Source organism: Delphinapterus leucas, chromosome 8 (genome assembly GCF_059928025.1).
Source record: "Delphinapterus leucas isolate spDelLeu-1000000601 "Yukka" chromosome 8, BTC_Dleu_Yukka2, whole genome shotgun sequence".
NCBI classification, from domain to species: Eukaryota; Metazoa; Chordata; class Mammalia; order Artiodactyla; family Monodontidae; genus Delphinapterus; species Delphinapterus leucas.
The window spans coordinates 34,505,193-34,522,863 of record NC_143136.1 but is presented as its reverse complement, the minus strand read 5'-3'; the positions used below and the strand labels follow the sequence as shown (position 1 = coordinate 34,522,863).

At 42.1% G+C, this 17,671-nt stretch overlaps 1 protein-coding gene across 1 annotated transcript in view; it reads left to right on the top strand.

Annotated features, from left to right (window-relative positions):
• Nucleotides 1–5,628, top strand: part of CASP10 (caspase 10) — a 30,081-nt gene extending 24,453 nt beyond the window's left edge. The window contains exon 10 of the mRNA XM_022567401.3: nt 1,091–5,628. Within this exon, the coding sequence (XP_022423109.1) occupies nt 1,091–1,244 (154 nt within the window). The 3' untranslated portion in view covers nt 1,245–5,628. The remainder of the gene's footprint in view (nt 1–1,090) is intronic.
• Nucleotides 5,629–17,671: the final 12,043 nt, after the last annotated feature.

Genomic DNA, 17,671 nt, shown 5'->3' with positions numbered 1-17,671 from the left:
CGTGCCTACTGTCTGGGTACTGAGCTGGGGGTTTGGGGTATCGTTGTGAACAAGAGAGACAAAATTTCTTCTCCATGGGAGTTACCACTTAGTGACAGGAAGGCAGATAATAAAAATGTAAGTAAATGAACATATGAATTAGTGAGATAATTTTGGGAAGTAATACCTGCTATGAAAAGCAAAACAGGATAATGATATGGAGTGTAGAGCAGAGAGCTACTTGAGAAGGCTTCCTGGTTGAGGCGATATTTCAAGTAAGACTGAATGGTGAGTCAGCCACAGGGAGATCTGGGGACAGAGAGAACAGCTAGTGTGATGCAGGATGCAGGTGCTGAGAACCAGTCATGAAGGCACGATTCAAACTTGAGTTCTGTCTCCAGAGCCTATGCTTTGCTTCCAGTGATATGTATTGCCCGCCCCCAGAACATTCTGGTAAATGCCCTCTGGATCAAATTCTGCCTCCTCTATGGAGTCTTGTCTTCTTCTCCCAGCCAGAGGCACTGTCTTCTCCTCAGAATTTGCAGGGGAACTTTGACCTACTTTTCATGCGGTGTTGATCACATTCTGCCTTGTATTATGGAGTTTGTCTCTCTGCTATCCTTGGTACATGTTTCATGTCTGTATTCTAAGTGTTTAAGTTCAGGAATTGTGTCATGTTTGCCCTTTATCCCTCCCAAAACCTAGAATAGAGAGGGTATTATTAATAGTAGTCTCTCTATATATATAGTTCTATCACCTCCTATTCTATCTATCTCTCTCTCTATCTACCTACCTACCTACCAGCTTGAAGGAAGAACACAGAAAAATAATTCTATGCAAAATGTCTTTGTGGACTAAGTGCATTAAAGTGCAAGGTGTGATTATTATTATGATGTTCTTAAATACTGACTGCAGAATTGAAAAATTTTATATAATTTAGCATTTCTTTTTTAATTTCGGAAAAAATGTTTCTTTATATTTGGCAAAATTCCAGTTAGAATCTTGGCATGCTAGACTGGGAAGAAGCCACGTATTTTAAAATCTGTTTTCTAAGACCTGGTATGTGATTTCTATCTCCTGGTTGAAAATATATTTTCTTTTCTGCCTGCAGACAGGAAGATATCTTATCCATTCTCACTGCTGTCAACGATGATGTGAGTCGACAAGTGGACAAACACGGAACAAAAAAACAGATGCCTCAGCCTGCTTTCACACTACGTAAAAAAGTAGTATTCCCTGTGCCACAGGAAGAACTTTTACTATAGTAGAAAGTTTTGATTGATGCTTAAACTTGAAACGACCCTTTGGGCATCGCTTCCAACCTCCCACCCGTCATAGAAATCAGTGACAGGTAGTGAGCTGGCCTCCACCTGTCTTTCTAGTAGAAGAACATGCCCTATTTTCTGACACAACAAAATCTGTTTGTTTTTTTTGGATAAGTCTAAATGGTAGAAAACTTTCTTTGTTGAAGCCTTGGACTGTAGTCTTGAATTTAGTTGTGCACCCCGAGATAAAAGTGATTAGCCTCGGTTTATGCATCTGTGAAGTAAAACGTGTATTTTAAGGTTCCTTTTAGCTCAGAACCACTGTTCGTGGCCTTCACTGCGCTTAGATTTCCCTTCTGTATATGCTCACCCCTTGTTATAATTCTGTGTCCCCCCTGAATGGTCTTGTTTTGGACACTGGATAATGATGAGATCATGGTTCAATGACCCTCTCCTTGTTCTCCCCTAAAATTTGATCTATGCCACACCCATTTCCTGCTTTAGTGTAAGGAAGGTGTTTCTGCAGGCAATGTTTCTCTTGGGCCGGGAACAGGGTTGGCTCTCGGAAGATGACAGCTCAGTGTGAAGACAGACACATTCAGCTGCTCTGGGAGCACAAACTTTACAACCTTGTATTAAATTCCATGTTGGTCACGACATTTCAGACATCGCTGACAGAACAACCACCTCACACTAACTAAAGCAAAAAAGAAAATTGGTTGCTTCTTTCACCTGAAAACACGTGAACGCGGAGAGTGGCTTCAGGTGAGGCTTGAATCAGGACTAAATCTGCACACAGCATCTCTCTTGGTCAGAGTCCTCAGGGTTGGCAGCTGACTGTAGTCAACAGCCCCTGCCTTAGCTCTAACACGCTCTGCTCCTCTGACCCAAAGTGATGAAGAGAGAGGCGGCCTCAGGGACTGAAGATTTTCACAGGGCTTGTTGCTCTCTCTGGCCAGGCTGTGTCTGGCTATGCCTTCTGGAGGGGGAGGCTCTGTATGGAAGCCTTGATACTTTAAAAATTAAGGTTGTCAACACTCCTATGTACTGAACTTTTTTTTTTTAATTTCAAGAGGAATTTTTAATTCTTGGAAGGAATTAAACATTAGTTCCTGGAAGGAGGGAGATTGAAAGTCCTGTGGTTAATGACTTCATTTATAGATGAAGAAACTAAAGCCCAAGGAGACAGAGTGATTTGCTACAACGTCCAGCCAGCTATCGTTTACAGGATTTTATTTCCCACTTAACTGAACTGGAATGTCATGGGTCATAACAGGACTTTAGGAACATTTCTTGGATATGTAGGTGCTCATGAAAGATGTCAGGGAATGAAGAAAAAATAACTCAGTGATGCTTGATTTTATAATTATTTTTATGAAAGTCAGATTAATGTCTGGCAAATTTGCAATGAGAAACATTCATAAGAACCTTGTTATAATGTAGCTAGTAATTACATGGATTTGAATGTAGGTTGACCAAGGAAACAAATCTCATATGTATGTCAGGATGATCTTCCAAAATCATTGTTCTTACAAGTCAAAGCTAACAGCTGGGGGGTACCGTCTTTGTCCCATTGGATATACACAGCTTTTGGCCATTGAACAGTCCTTTGCTAGTTGAAGGATGATTTGGTACAAAGAAAAGAGCAAAGGGTCTGGAGAGAGAAGCCTTGGGTTTCTGTTGTATTCTGTGATTTCCTTGCTCTGAGACACTAAGTCAAGCTAGTTTTTTGAGCCTTATCTATATAGTAGAGAAGTATTATCTGTTGGGAGGATTAAGGTTTAAATCTAATTGTGGCGTGGTGCCTATAAGGCCCATGGTAGCAGCATTCTGGTAGTAACCTTAATAGAAATAGCAGAGTTTGAGTTCCTTTGCATCTAATTCCTGCTGACTTTTAGCTTCAAATCAACAGTAGCAACACCCACTGATATTCTCTGACTGAGGAACAACCAGGCCAGCTCTTGGTTCTGAGTCCAGCTGGGCAACACAGGTGATGAATTCTCCTGCGTCAGAAATATGTGGGGCTTGACGTTGAAGTCCTGGGCCTGTGGTCTATTTTATATTTCTGTTTCACTGGAACTTAGTGCTTGTGTAGGGTTAAACTCTAGAATCAGGAAACTTTCCATGAACTTTCTTTACAGAGGCCTCCAGCAAGCATGTGAGGAATCACTAGACATGTATGCCTGTGAGTCATGGGTCTATACAGACAGCAGGAGTGCAATCGTTCTGGGCTTATTTTTCCTAAATGGAGCATATACACACTTGGCCCTTGTCTGTATTTGTGTGTGTGTGTGTGAATTTAGAGTCCAGAGACAAAAGGAAGTGATTGATCACAACCATTTGGCAGTGCCTACGGCCGTTGTCTGTCCAGACATTTATGATGAAAATGGCAGATGGAATAAGCTTTCTGTATATTTTGCTTAGTTTTGTTCAATCTACAAGAGCTGTAGTTAATTTTTTCTTTTCTTTTCTCTTTATCGCTCAAAAGTTTGGCTTCTACCAAACAAAATGAAAGACATGAAAACTTTTGATAGAGTATTATGCAAATATTAGTTATTTAATAATGATACTACCGGTGTATAGCATTATTAGGACTATTAGTCACTATAGCATCCTACTGGCATCTGCTTCAGGGACTCACCATGGTGGTGGGCAGGTTTGATATCGTGGCATTTCCCTTAGCAATATAATTATTCCCCCAGTACTCAGGTAATTTAAACATATATGCAACTAGTACATTGTGGTTACTGACCAATCAGACCAGACTGATCAGTTTAACACAACAGTGAATAGGCTGAGTGGCAGCTGAAGATCAGTGATCAAGTCTCCGCTGAGGTGAACCAAGTAGACGTTTACCTCATTTTATAGACGACTTGTGTGCCATATCGGATTAACAAGGTTTTCCAGGTCGGATACTTTCTGAGTGACATAGTCAAGTTCTCAACCTGAAATTCTTGGGCCCTTAGGTTTTTGTGGATTTATCTTCAGGGTCTGAGAGTCCTCCACCTTCATTTTTAAATGTTGTCATTTTTAAATGTTGTCATTCCTTGTGGGGGGGTAATCTTTAAAAATTAATACAAGTGCCCTTCATTTTTAAATGTTGTCATTTTTAAATGTTGTCATTCCTTGTGGGGGTAATCTTTAAAAATTAATACAAGTGCCCTTCTCTTCCGTATGACCACCTCGTATTTGAGTACCGCCACATAACTTCTGTGCTCACATCCGGGTGCCCACAGAAAGTGATGAACTTTACATTGCACTTTTAAATGTAGCATAGATTAGGGTCCATGGCTGGGGATTCTCAGCTTATTGTCAAGTGTCAGTGGTTAATCTGTTAGAAACCTGCTCCAATCCATCCTCTCAACCCTATAGACTCTACTTCACCATCCCTCCCCTTAACTCTTCCAGCAGAGGGAACTCACACCACACACAGAGTCATGGATTTGAGAGACCCTGTGGTCCAGCCTTCAGAATGTTAAACTTACCAAAGTTGCACAGCTGTTAGTGGAGGATTTGCAATCCTGTGTATCTCTTGCTTTGCAATCCTGCCATCTGGTTTCACCTGCAGACAGCTTTAATTATCTTTTTCTCTGTTGGACTTGAATTGCCGCCTTAGAATGTACTTAGAACCACGGGTTCTAAACTCTGGAGACCTACCAAGCAAGGGTAACTATCGTCTGGTGAGGTATATGTTGTATGTGACAAGTTTTTTTTTAACTTTTTTCTGGTAGGGTCTGAGTCTTGTCAAAAGTCTGCAGTTTGCTCTTAAAGATGTGGTAAAAATATAGTGAAATATTTGTATCTTTAAACAGAAACTAAATTTCTGAAAGTAGAACCCTTTTAAAAAAGCAATAAGGGAATTTCCTGTTTAAAGAAAGACCCATTTGGCAATACAAACATTGTATTTAACATAACTTTTGCATGTATGAAAATTTAAAAGAGGGTTTTTCTATTAAAATTTTTAGATGATATTAAATTTTACTGTTTAAATTTATTTTTGAATAGGTGCTATCTTTACGTTGTTCGAAGATAAGAAAATATGAAAGGGTGTTCAAGAAAAGTCTCGCCCCCATTTCTGTGCACTGCCTGCCCGGTCCTCTGTCCTCCTCATCCCATAGATAATTTCAGGGTTTCTTAGTGCAAATGCAAATACAACAAAGAACAATATATGTGCATTTTAAAATAAGAATTTCTTGAAACAAAGTATATATTATACACTGTGAAACTCACATCTCTCACTTGGTCTTATTTAAAATGATGCTGTAAGATGCCTGGAAATACTGGTACAATTCTAGAATGGGATAACTTTATGAGTTTTGTGGACTGAGTACTTGTAAATAGTAGTAATTGCCTTACATAAATAAAGACATGTTTTTCCTTTTTACCTCTGAGTAGTGTCTTTGATTTTACTTATTAATTGTTTTCTGCTTATATAGTGATATATGTTCATCGTAGAACATTGGGGAAATACAAGAACACACAAAGAAGAAGAGTTCATTCGCTTAAAATTCTATTTTGGCATACACTTTCGCATTATTTCACTCTGCATTTATCCCTGATCTACCCCACCCCCTTTAAGTGAGCCCAACCTCCATGTCCGCTCAGTCACGAATCCAGTACGCTTTGTCATTACCAATATCTGTACTTCCACCCGAGTCTCAGCTTCAAGTGTGCCCCTCTCTGACAACCACCTCCTACAATTACATCTCACTTCCTCTAGGACCCTCCCTTCAGCTGTCTTCAGAGCCACGGGGGCCTCTCGTCAGTCCACTGACCCTATCTGCCATCTTTCCAATGTCAACATCACCCCTCACTCCCTTACTCCCTCTTTACCCAGCTAGAGTCCGTGTGTCATCATTAAACTCACTCTCTTGCACCAACCCTCAACACCCTCGCCTTTCCTTCAGTCCTAGAATCCAAGCTGGTTAATCGTATATGTCTGCTTACTCCACGTTTGTACTGGAATTCTTGGTTATGGCTGGTGTGAAACCACAATGTTGCAGACTGGGCTCACTTAAAGCCGATGACCACAAACCTCAAATAGGTGTTCGGTGTTTCCTGGAAATTGTGTGACATTTCCCTAGTTCTGTCACCCTTTTGCTTTCTCAGACTATTTTAAACCTTCTTTTGTCTGCTCAGACCTCTATTATCCTCCACACCCCTCACTTTCATTTGATGGTCTGTCTCACTCATTTCTCTAAGCAAAGTGATCAGAAGAGACTTCCACCTTCCATCACCAAGTCTCCCCACCCACAGGCACCTTAACCCTCATTCGCTGGTTTCTCTCCCATCAACAATGGGAGCTGCCCGTGTTACTCCGAAGAGTCAGTGCCTTGTGCAGGAAACATGCCATCCTGCTTACTCAAAGATGTCACCTGCACAGCCCTCCCTCTATCTCCTTTCTGCTCTGTTATCCTTCCCCTCTCTCCCATGTCATCCCCCTGAGCATACAAAACATGCTGTAATTTCTCCTTCCTTCAAAACTGAAACAAAACAAAACTGAAACCCTCCAAAGCCTATCTTCCATCAGATGCTCAGAAGCAAACTCTGAGAGGAGGTTCTTGTGCCAGTGATTTGTTCAGGAGTGCTCTGGGGGGAAACCAGCAGGGAGTGGGAAGCAGGACAGGGAAAGGGAGGAGACAGGCAAGGCTGAGGCCACACCAATGCTATCTCTGCAGCAAAATCATCCATGGAGGGGCTTCCCTGGTGGCACAGTGGTTAAGAATCCGCCTGCCAATGCAGGGGACACGGGTTCGAGCCCTGGTCCGGGAAGATCTCACATGCCGCAGAGCAACTAAGCCCGTGCACCACAACTACTGAGCCTGCGCTCTAGAGCCCGTGCGCCACAACAAGAGAAGCCACTGCAATGAGAAGCCCGTGCACCGCAACGAAGAGTAGGCCCCACTCGCTGCCACTAGAGAAAGCCCACGCGCAGCAAGGACGACCCAACACAGCCAAAAATAAAAACAAATTAATTAATTAAAAAAAAATCTTCCTTGGAGCCCCTCTACCAGAGGCCAGGGAGCCAGGCTTTCTTCTTCCCTCAGCACCCCCATCCTTGGCTAAGAGCTGCCCCAGGTGGGGGACCCTCCCAGCTGGCAAGCTGCTGGGGGTAGCAGTGGGGAGGGGCAGGGTGGGGAGCACAGGGAGATTTCAGAAGGTGGGAGGAGGTCTGTGAGGAGCACTGACATCACCCCCTGTGTTCCTCTTGACCCCACGTCATTTTGTCTTCCCATCCTCAGGTCTGTCCAATATTTGCATGGCCTGGGAAACAGTAAAATCTGAGGCCTATAAATCATATGTACGAATACAAATAGCCAATAAACTGTTCTCCTTGGGACTTCCCTGGTGGCGCAGTGGTTAAGAATCCATCTGCCAATGCAGGGGACATGGGTTCGAACCCCAGTCCAGGAAGATCCCACATGCCGCGGAGAAACTAAGCCCGTGTGCCACAACTACTGAGCCTGCACTCTAGAGCCCGCGAGCCACAACTACTGAGCCCGTGTGCTACAACTACTGTAGGCCGCTCTCCCTAGAGCCCGTGCTCCGCAACAAGAGAAGCCACCACAATGAGAAGCTCGTGCACCACAACAAAGAGTAGCCCCCCAACTTGCCGCAACTAGAGAAAGCCCACGGGGCTTCCGTGGTTAAGAATCTGCCCGCCAATGCAGGGGACACGGGTTTGAGCCCTGGTCGGGGAAGATCCCACATGCCGCAGAGCAGCTAAGCCCGTGTGCCACAACTACTGAGCCTGTGCTCTAGAGCCCGTGAGCCACAGCTACTGAGCCTGCATGCCACAACTACTGAAGCCCGTGCACCTAGAGCCCGTGCTCCACAACAAGAGAAGCCACCGCAATGAGAAGGCTGTGCACCACAATGAAGAGTAGCCCCCGCTCACCACAACTACAGAAAGCCTGCACGCAGCAACGAAGACAGAACGCAGACAAAAATAAATAAATAAATTTATTTTTAAAAAAAAGAAGCTCAATACTACCTCTGATCCCTACATTGCTGCTTATTTCACCACTTGAAAGACTCTTCACCACCCCCACCCTTTCCCCACTCATGCCCTTCCCCACTCACAGCCCAGCTCTGGCCACCATGCCAGGAAACAGTTAGTTGGTTTTGGCTAGAGGCTCCTTGTGCTGCCAAATTAGTAACTCCAGCCCTTGGGTCTAGCCACGTGCTGAGGCTGGAAATGACGACTCAGTGAGAGTGACAGAGAGGTGTTACTGTTCCCATTTTACAGATAAGAAAATCAAGGCTCATAGATGCTAAGCAATGAACAAGGTCACACTGCTAGAAAGTGGGAAGGACCAGACTTGAACTCTATTTAGTTGAGCTCCAAGTCCACAATCCTGACCTTCCTGTCTTCACCACACTGCCCTTGTGAAAATATTCCCTGAGGGACAGAAGCCTACATAGGGTAATTTGCACCCTATCTCAGTTCCTGGAGATGGGAGTCTGACCTCTCCACCCGAGTTATCACCATGAAATGTCTAGGACAAGCCAATATAATCCACAGTTATCAGGCCTGTGAGAAATGGACGTCGCCCAGGTTAAAGATAGAATGAAAACGGGCAGTTCTATTACTTACAAGAAACATGATTCATTCTGCCAGTAATTGGAAGCACAGCTGTCTGGTAGAAGAGTTAGGCTGATTCAACTCCTCCTCAGGCTCCGGCACTGCCTCCTTAGGTCCAAGATCCCTGTGAGTAATAAATCCATTTCCCCCTTTTTGCTCTTTGTGTTCAGTAGGAAGTTACAGTTTCTGGGAAGGACAATGAAAATAATTCCGCGGCTGGAAGAGAACACATGTGAGGGCACTGAACAGGCTCTCAGATCTCCACAACTTCCCCTCCCAGCTCCACCCTGGCTCTGACACCAGACACTCTGTGCACAGGCAGGGCAGCATTTTATAGTCCTGTCCGGAGCCCACGGTACCTGAGAGGCACCGTGCCCTGAAGCAAGATGACAGCCTGACCCCTTGCCGCAAGCACCACTGTTCTATTTTGGAACCACAGAGTTTAGAATTCTCAACGTATCACCCCTCTACACTCTCTCTTATTGTTCCTACTTTTGTTACATGTGTATATGTGCTCATCTCTTTCCTTTCACCATCAACATCTTTTAGAAATTCCTATTTTCTTTATTTGGAAAATATGATACAAACAAGTAGTAAACAATTTAAACACTACAGAAGGATACACAGGAAAAAGTAAACTTCACACTGACCCCTGTCCCGCAAGCCCCCAGTTCCTTCCACAGAGGTAATTACTGTTTCCAATATTTTGAATATTCTTTCTGAGACGTTTTATTCTTATAGAAGCGTGTGTCTGTGTCCTTCCCTCATTTCCTTGCCTCCCAAATGTTAGCAGACTCTTCTGCACCTTGGTTTTCTAATTGAACATATCTCAGAGGCTGTTCTATATCAGAACATATAGGTCGCTCTGATCTTTTTTTCTTTGAAAGGGCAAACAAGACATTTTTTAACTTTTTATTTTATATTAGAGTATAGTTGATTAACAATGTGTTGGCTTCAGGTATACAGCAAAGTGATTCAGTTATACGTATCCATGTATCTATTCTTTTTCAAATTCTTTTCCCATTTAGGTTGTTATAGAATATTGAGCAGAGTTCCCTGTGCTACACAGTAGGTCCTTGTCGGTTATCCATTTTAAACATAGGAGTCTTTACATGTCCATCCCAAACTCCGTAACTATCCCTCCCCCCACCCTTCCCCCCGGTAACCATAAGCTCATTCTCTAAGTCTGTGAGTCTGTTTCTGTTTTGTAAATAAGTTTGTGTCATTTCTTTTTGGATTCCACAATATTTCTCTTTCTCTGTCTGACTTACTTCACTCAGTACGACAATTTCTAAGTCCATCCATGTTGCTGCAAATGGCGTTATTGCATTCTTTTTAATGGCTAAGTAATATTCTTGTATATATGTACCACATCTTCTTTATCCATTCCTCTGACAGTGGACATTTAGGTTGCTTCCATGTCTTGGCTACTGTAAACAGCAATGGACATTGGGCTATATGTATCTTTTTTTTTTTTTACTGTGACTATTCCATCCTGTTTATGATTTAATTAGCCCCCTATAGGAATTGCAAATTTCATAAGGGCAGAAATCAGATCTTATTTATCCTTTGTTTCCTATACTCCAACCTAAGGCAGTGCTTTGCACAAAGGGATAAGCCAGAATGAACATAAACCACAAACACATCCATTCATGAAAATTGGGGAAACAGCTCTTATTTATTCCTAGTTCTGAGTTCTGACACCTGATGCTTTGCTGTACTTAAAATGGGCTAGTTCTCATTCAGCTTCCCTCTCAGCCACACCACCATCCAACATGTACTAAGCTCTGCCATGTATCAGGGAGTTAGAAGACCTATGGATGCAAGAAATGTCCCTGCCCTCTAGGAAATTATAATCTGACTGGGGAGAGAAGAAAGGTGTATATATATATATATATGTATTTTGGGGGTGGGTGGGGCAAAAGTGAAATAACAAAGTAATCAAAAAAGAATGGGTAAATTTAAAAAATGGTCTTAGGACAACTGGCTCTCCTCCTGCAACGAAACAAAATTAAATGTCTACCTCAGACCATGCACACAAACACAAAAATTCCAAGCATATAAATGTTAAAACAAAAGTATAAAGGTATTAAAAGAAATATAGGAAATAAAAAATCAGAGAAAGTTTCACTAAGCAAGACATAAAAGCCAGAAATCATAAATGAAAAGATTGATACATTTGACTTCATAAAAATATAAAATTTTTTTAAATTTTATTTTATTTATTTATTTTTGCTGTGTTGGGTCTTTGTTTCTATGTGAGGGCTTTCTCTAGTTGTGGCAAGCAGGGGCCACTCTTTTTTTTTTTTTTGCATCTTTATTGGAGTATAATTGCTTTACAGTGGTGTGTTAGTTTCTGCTTTATAACAAAGTGAATCAGTTATACATATACATATGTTCCCATATCTCTTCCCTCTTGCGTCTCCCTCCCTCCCACCCTCCCTATCCCACCCCTCTAGGTGACAAACCACCTAGCTGATCTCCCTGTGCTATGCGGCTGCTTCCCACTAGCTATCTATTTTACGTTTGGTAGTGTATATATGTCCATGCCACTCTCTCACTTTGTCACAGCTTACCCTTCCCCCTCCCCATATCCTCAAGTCCATTCTCTAGTAGGTCTGTGTCTTTATTCCTGTCTTACCCCTAGGTTCTTCATGACATTTTTTTTTCTTAGATTCCATATATATGTGTTAGCATACAGCGGGGGCCACTCTTCATCTCGGTGCGCGGGCCTCTCAGTATCGCAGCCTCTCTTGTTGCGGAGCACAGGCTCCAGACGCACAGGCTCAGTAGTTGTGGCGCACGGGCCTAGTTGCTCTGCGGCATGTGGGATCCTCCCAGACCAGGGCTCGAACCCATGTCCCCTGCATTAGCAGGCAGATTCTCAACCACTGTGCCACCAGGGAAGCCCTAAAACCTCTTATAATCAAAGACACGGAGACTGCATTAAAAGATGGGCAATGGGAGGAGCTTCAAGATGGCAAAAGAGTAAGACGTGGAGATCACCTTCCTCCCCACAAATAAATCGGAAATACATCTACATGTGGAACAACTCCTACAGAACACCTACAGATGAATGGATAAAGAAGATGTGGTACATATATACAATGGAATATTACTCAGCTATAAAAAGGAATGAAATTGGGTCATTTGTAGAGATATGGATGGCCCTAGAGTCTGTCATACAAAGTGAAGCAAGTCAGAAAGAGAAAAACAAATATCATATACTAACACATGTATGTGGAATCTAGAAAAATAGTACAGACGAACCTATTTCCAGGGCAGGAATAGGGATGCAGATATAGAGAACAGAAGTGTGGACACGGGGGAAAGGGGAGGGTGGGATGAATTGGGAGACTAGATTTGACATAAATACACTACCATGTGTAAAACAGATAGCTAGTGGGAACATGTGGTATAGAACAGAGAGCTCAGCTTGGTGCTCTGTGATGACCTAGATGGGCAGGATGGGAGGGAGGTCCAAGAGGGAGGGGATATATGTATACATACAGCTGATTCACTTCCTTGTACAGCAGAAACTAATACGACATTGTAAAGCAGCTATACTCCAATAAAAAACAGTTTTGTCCAAAAAAAAAAAAAAAAAGATGGGCAATGAAGTTTGGGAAGATGAAAAAGTTTGGAGATGGACAGTGCGTGGTTGCACAACAGTGTTAACGTACTGAATGCCACTGAACTGTACATTTAAAAATGGTTTAAATGGCAAATTTTATGTTACATATATTTTACCGCAATAAAAAAAGACATGCAATGAATGAGGAGAAAATATGTGCTATTTAAGTAACTAAGGATGAAGGTCTCTAATAAAATTTGTAAAACTAAACATACTTTTAGGAATGAACTGAGGAGGAATTTCTATGAATCAGAAAGAAAGTGACAAAAAGTTCAACCGCATGTGATTAAAGGCTGGAATCCTGCCAATCTATGTGGTTGTGTTAAGAAAGATTTACCAAGCAGAAGTATACTTTTGTTAACATCTTTCTCCATGATCACAAGTTCTAAATTCGCTACAGCCAAAATAATAGTTTTATGTTTAAGTTAAAATTCTATCTACAGATTTGATTTATCAATGAGATATTTTGGCAGTATTTTCTTTTTCATTATTAAAAATTCACCTGTATCGTTATCATGAAAAAAAAGTTCAACTGCAAAATGAATCAAGGATATGAACATAGAAGTATTTCATAGAAGAAATAAAATATTTCTTCTATTTCATAGAAGAAATAAAAATGAACAATAAAGTTATGAAAAGTTCAATCTTCCTAGTAATTGCACAAAATGAACTAAAACAATAAGATACTACCCCTCAGATTAATAAAAGTTAAAGAAAAAAAAGATTGGAAAGGGTGTAAGGAAATGGGCACTTTTATGTGTTGGAAATATAAATTGGTGCAGCCTTTTAGGGAAATCAATTTCACCATATCTTTCAAAAATTTAATTGTACAATTCTACGACAGAGCAATTCATTCCTCCTCCAGGAATTTTCCCAGAAACAGTCATGTTCACAAAAACACATGTTCAGTACAGCACCCTGTATAATAGCCCAAATTGGAAACTACCCACAAACTACCCAAACTGAAAACTATTCCTTACATAGAGGAATGGCTAAGTAAATTTTACAAGTATATGATGATGTACTAGGCATGAATTAAAAGAATGAATTAGGATTATATGTACAGACCTGGAATGATGCCCATTATATCTTGATAAGTAAAAAGAAAGGAAGCTATAATATGTAGTATAGCCCCTAATTGAATATATATATAATATATATATATATATATATATATTAGAGTCCAGTCAGAGATGGAAACCACATCTGTAATTTCATTTGAAAGGGAAAATTTAATTGGAAGAATGATTAACCAGTTAAAGAAGGTTAACTGCTCAAGGTAAAATATCTCTAGAGCTGAGGGCGAGTACCCAAGGAAGGAAGAAATTTGGAGGACTTCTCCCCAAGACCCCAAGTTTGGGAATCAGAACTGGTAAAAGAAGGGACTTCCCTGGCAATCCAGGGGTTAAGACTCCATGCTTCCACTGTAGGGGCCATGGGTTTGATCCCTGGTAGGGGGACTAAGATCCTGCATGCAGAGGGGCAAAAAAAAAAAAAAAAAAAAAACTGGTTGAAGATGTGGCTGAGCCCACAGACGATAGAGAAGTTCCCGAGGGGGATCACGGGCCAGAGCTCGTCTGAGGTCGGCAAGCGGGGCTGGTGAGCAGGGGACTGCCCACTGGGGCCGATACAGTTCTCGGCAGCAGGCCCCATGAGGAGCAGCCCCAGCCAGGAAGAGAAATCTCTCCCTCCGCTCTCGCTCACCCTGGTCCTCCAGTGCCCTCTACTTACAAAGCCTAAGAGTGTGCCAGCTGGCAAAAGAGATATTTTACACGATGTAGCTACAGTGTCACCACACCAGACTAAGAAGAGGAGATTTGAGCTGAGAGGCAATACATTGATTGACTCTGGCATGGTATACTGACCCTGCTTCTGTAAACGAAATGGTATATATGGCATATATAATGGCATAGCATCTATGGTATGTGCACAGATGCTATAATAATGTTTGTTCACACTTATTATGTATTTACTTAGCATGCCAGGAACTGTTCTAAATATTTTGCAAGTATTTCATTTCCATAATCACCCTCAAATGCAGGAGTTGTTAATATCTCTACTCTATGAATGAGGAAACTGAAGCACTGAGCTGTTAAATAATTTGCCCAAGGTCACACAGCTAGCAAGTAGCAGAGCAAGAGTCATGATGGCTTTACAAACATAGAAAAGAGACTGAAAGAATAAAGATGTTAACAGTGGTGACCTCTCAAGGTGGCATCGAAGAGGCCATAGGAGAGGTTTTCACTTATTTTTTTGGCCACGTGCACGGCTTGTGGGATCTCAGTTCCCCCACCAGGGATAGAACCGAGCCCCTGCAGTGAAAGCGTGGAGTCCTAACCACTGGACCACCAGGGAATTCCTGGTTTTCACGTTTTTATCGGTGCTTTAAATAAATAAGTACAGTGATAAACTACTGCTTTTTATTTTGTTTTTGTATCTGTGGGAGGGATTTTTTTGGGGGGGAATGTTGTATTTTTCAAAGAAGTAACTAAAATAATTGATAAATGACAAGTCTCGGTGCCAGGCAGTAAGAAACAAGTGAATCAGCAGAACTGCAGGCAGCATGGGAGGGAGGGGGCGGCAGTGACCCGAGCGAAGGATGGGAAGAGGTTGAGTCACTGTGAGCGCTGGTTTCTGGTTCCCATTGTGTCTGGTGTGATCTGTGACTGGTTATCCGTGCTGAGCTTCCTGCCTGCCCTCCCGATCCCAAGAGCTTCAGAGTGTAGGTGACTGTGGCTGCCTGAGGGAATTAGCATTTATGGAGCTCTTGTAAGAGAACATCCGTAAGCGAGACTCCCCAGGGCAACCTTATCAGGTAGTCATTTTTTATCTCTATTTCCCACGTGAAAAGACCAAGACTCAGGAGAGCAAAGGAAGGTGTCCAGGCCCTCGGCCACAGGCAGAGCTGAACGCAGCTCTGCCTAATTCCGGAGTCCAAGCTCACCCAGCTGCTTTCAATATGCATAGTAAAAGACTAGGCTTCTTTCCCCAACTGCCTGCTTCTAGAAGGCTGACCCTGGTGGCTGACATAGCAACTTTAGATCCTTCCCCAGAGACTGAGGGCTGCAGGTCAAGTTGTCAGTAGAGGGAGAGCCAGGCCGGAGGTGCTGACATTGGCTTTCAACGCACCATCCCCCCTCCTTCCTTCTAGGAGCAGCCCCTGGGCATGCCCGTTATATCTTGATAAGTCCACGTTCAGGCTGTGTGGGGTTGGGCCTGGGCAGACTGCGCGCAGCTGGCCACTTGAACTTTGGGAGCGTTGACATGAGCCTGGAATTTCCAGAGGAAACTGTGGGGGATGAGAAGTGGTGGAGGCCGCTGCTGTGCTCAGTCCAGACATGGAGGCACTGACTAGAGTCGGTGCCGACGGGAACCCATCCACCCACTAATAACTAGAGTGGTTATTAGTCCACTCTAGTTACCAGCCTGCTGTGTATGCATGGTGGAGGGTGGTGTTTAGCCAAGTCCTTGTAGGAACTGGTCCCCTGAAGCGTGGGACCTAACAACACAAGAGGGACCACCAATGATACTGGGTGGTGCATAGTCATTATGCATTAAACACCAGTGGATTGCACAGTGAAAAGTTATCCTCTTTATAATTCTCTTACATCATCAGGAAAAAAATCCACTGTCACAGACAATATATCTATTATGTCTCAAAATATGCTCCTTTCCCTTTTTGACCAAGGAGAGAGTAGGCAATAGTATCTAGCTAGAGCTTAGTAAACAGTGTTACATTTTCATTCTATTTATTTTTACAGCTCATTTTCTGTAGCAAATGTAATGTTTTTCCATTTATGGTAGTGACGTAAAATTTCCTTTTTTTTTTTTTTTTAGATTTATTTATTTAGGTCACGCCACTTGGCATGTGGGATCTTACTTCCCTGACCAGGGATCAAACCTGTGCCCTCTGCATTGGGAGTGTGGAGTCTCAACCACTGGGCTGCCAGGGAAGTCCCCCAATTTCCTTTTTAATAACGTTTATTTGTCAATTTTTATTTAAGTAAAGAAAGGGAACCAGTTAAAAATTAGATAAATAAAAGAACGAGTAAATGGAAAATATGAAAAAAATTGTTGAAGTCATTCAGGAATGACTGAAGTGGGCAACTTGGTGCCTGCCATTCATGATAAAGCCAGGCTGCTCTGAGAGGAAGCACCTAAATGGCCCAGCTGATGATTTAGCTGTGGAAGCCCAGAATCTTTAGGGGAAAGTTCTGGAATGAGCCTTGGTTAGAGATCAGTGATTTTAAGATATCAAGGAGTTCTTATTTTATTTTTTTTGGCTGCACTGCACAGCACGTGGGAATCTTAGTTCACCCCACCAGGTGTCAAACCCATGCCCCTTGCAGTGGAAGCACGGAGTCTTAACCACTGGACCGCCAGGGAAGTCCCAAGGAGTTCTTTTATATCTGAGTCTCACTGCACATGTTCTTTTTCAGTCTGGGAGGCTGTAAAATGTGGGAACAGAGCAGACTACCAACAATTGACAGGAAGTCTGGCTGATCTAGTTGAGTGCAAAGAAGTGGTTGGTAGCCAAGGAGGCATTTGTTTACCAGTGGGAGACCCCAAAGTCCCCACTTAACTGGTCCTTTTCCCCATGGTACCACTTGGGACATTTAAAGCTGTTTCTTCTGGTATAATTCTACATTTACATCTAGCATGCTTATACTTCTATCTCTTAATTAATCAACTTTGTCACATAGGTCAAGGTCATTGTGTTATTTGAATCTCCTATAGTTCTACTGCTTTTTCTCTCTGTCTTGTCAGTTACTGAGAGAGGTGCATAAATATCACATACGATGACTGTGGATTGTCTACTTCTCATTTTAGTTCTGATCACTTTTGCTTTGTGTCTACTTGTTTGACGTTAGTATAATACTATCCTGATATTTTCAGTGTTTCAGTGTCTTTACACTTGAACTGTCTGTTGTAAGCAGTGTATTGTCAGTTTTGTTTTGTTTTTTTGTTTGTTTGTTTTTGTTTTGTTTTACAAAATCCAGTCCCATAAGTCTTTTCTTAAAATTAGAATTTTAGTCCATCTTTGTTTAATGTAATTATTTATATAATTATTTAAATAATGTATATAATTTGTATAATTTATATGTAGTTTAACAGTTTTACTTGTGTCTGATCCACAAATTTTTTGCTTATATCCATGTACAAGAGCTATAAGCGTAAAGCATTTATATGTAGATTTATGTTTATATA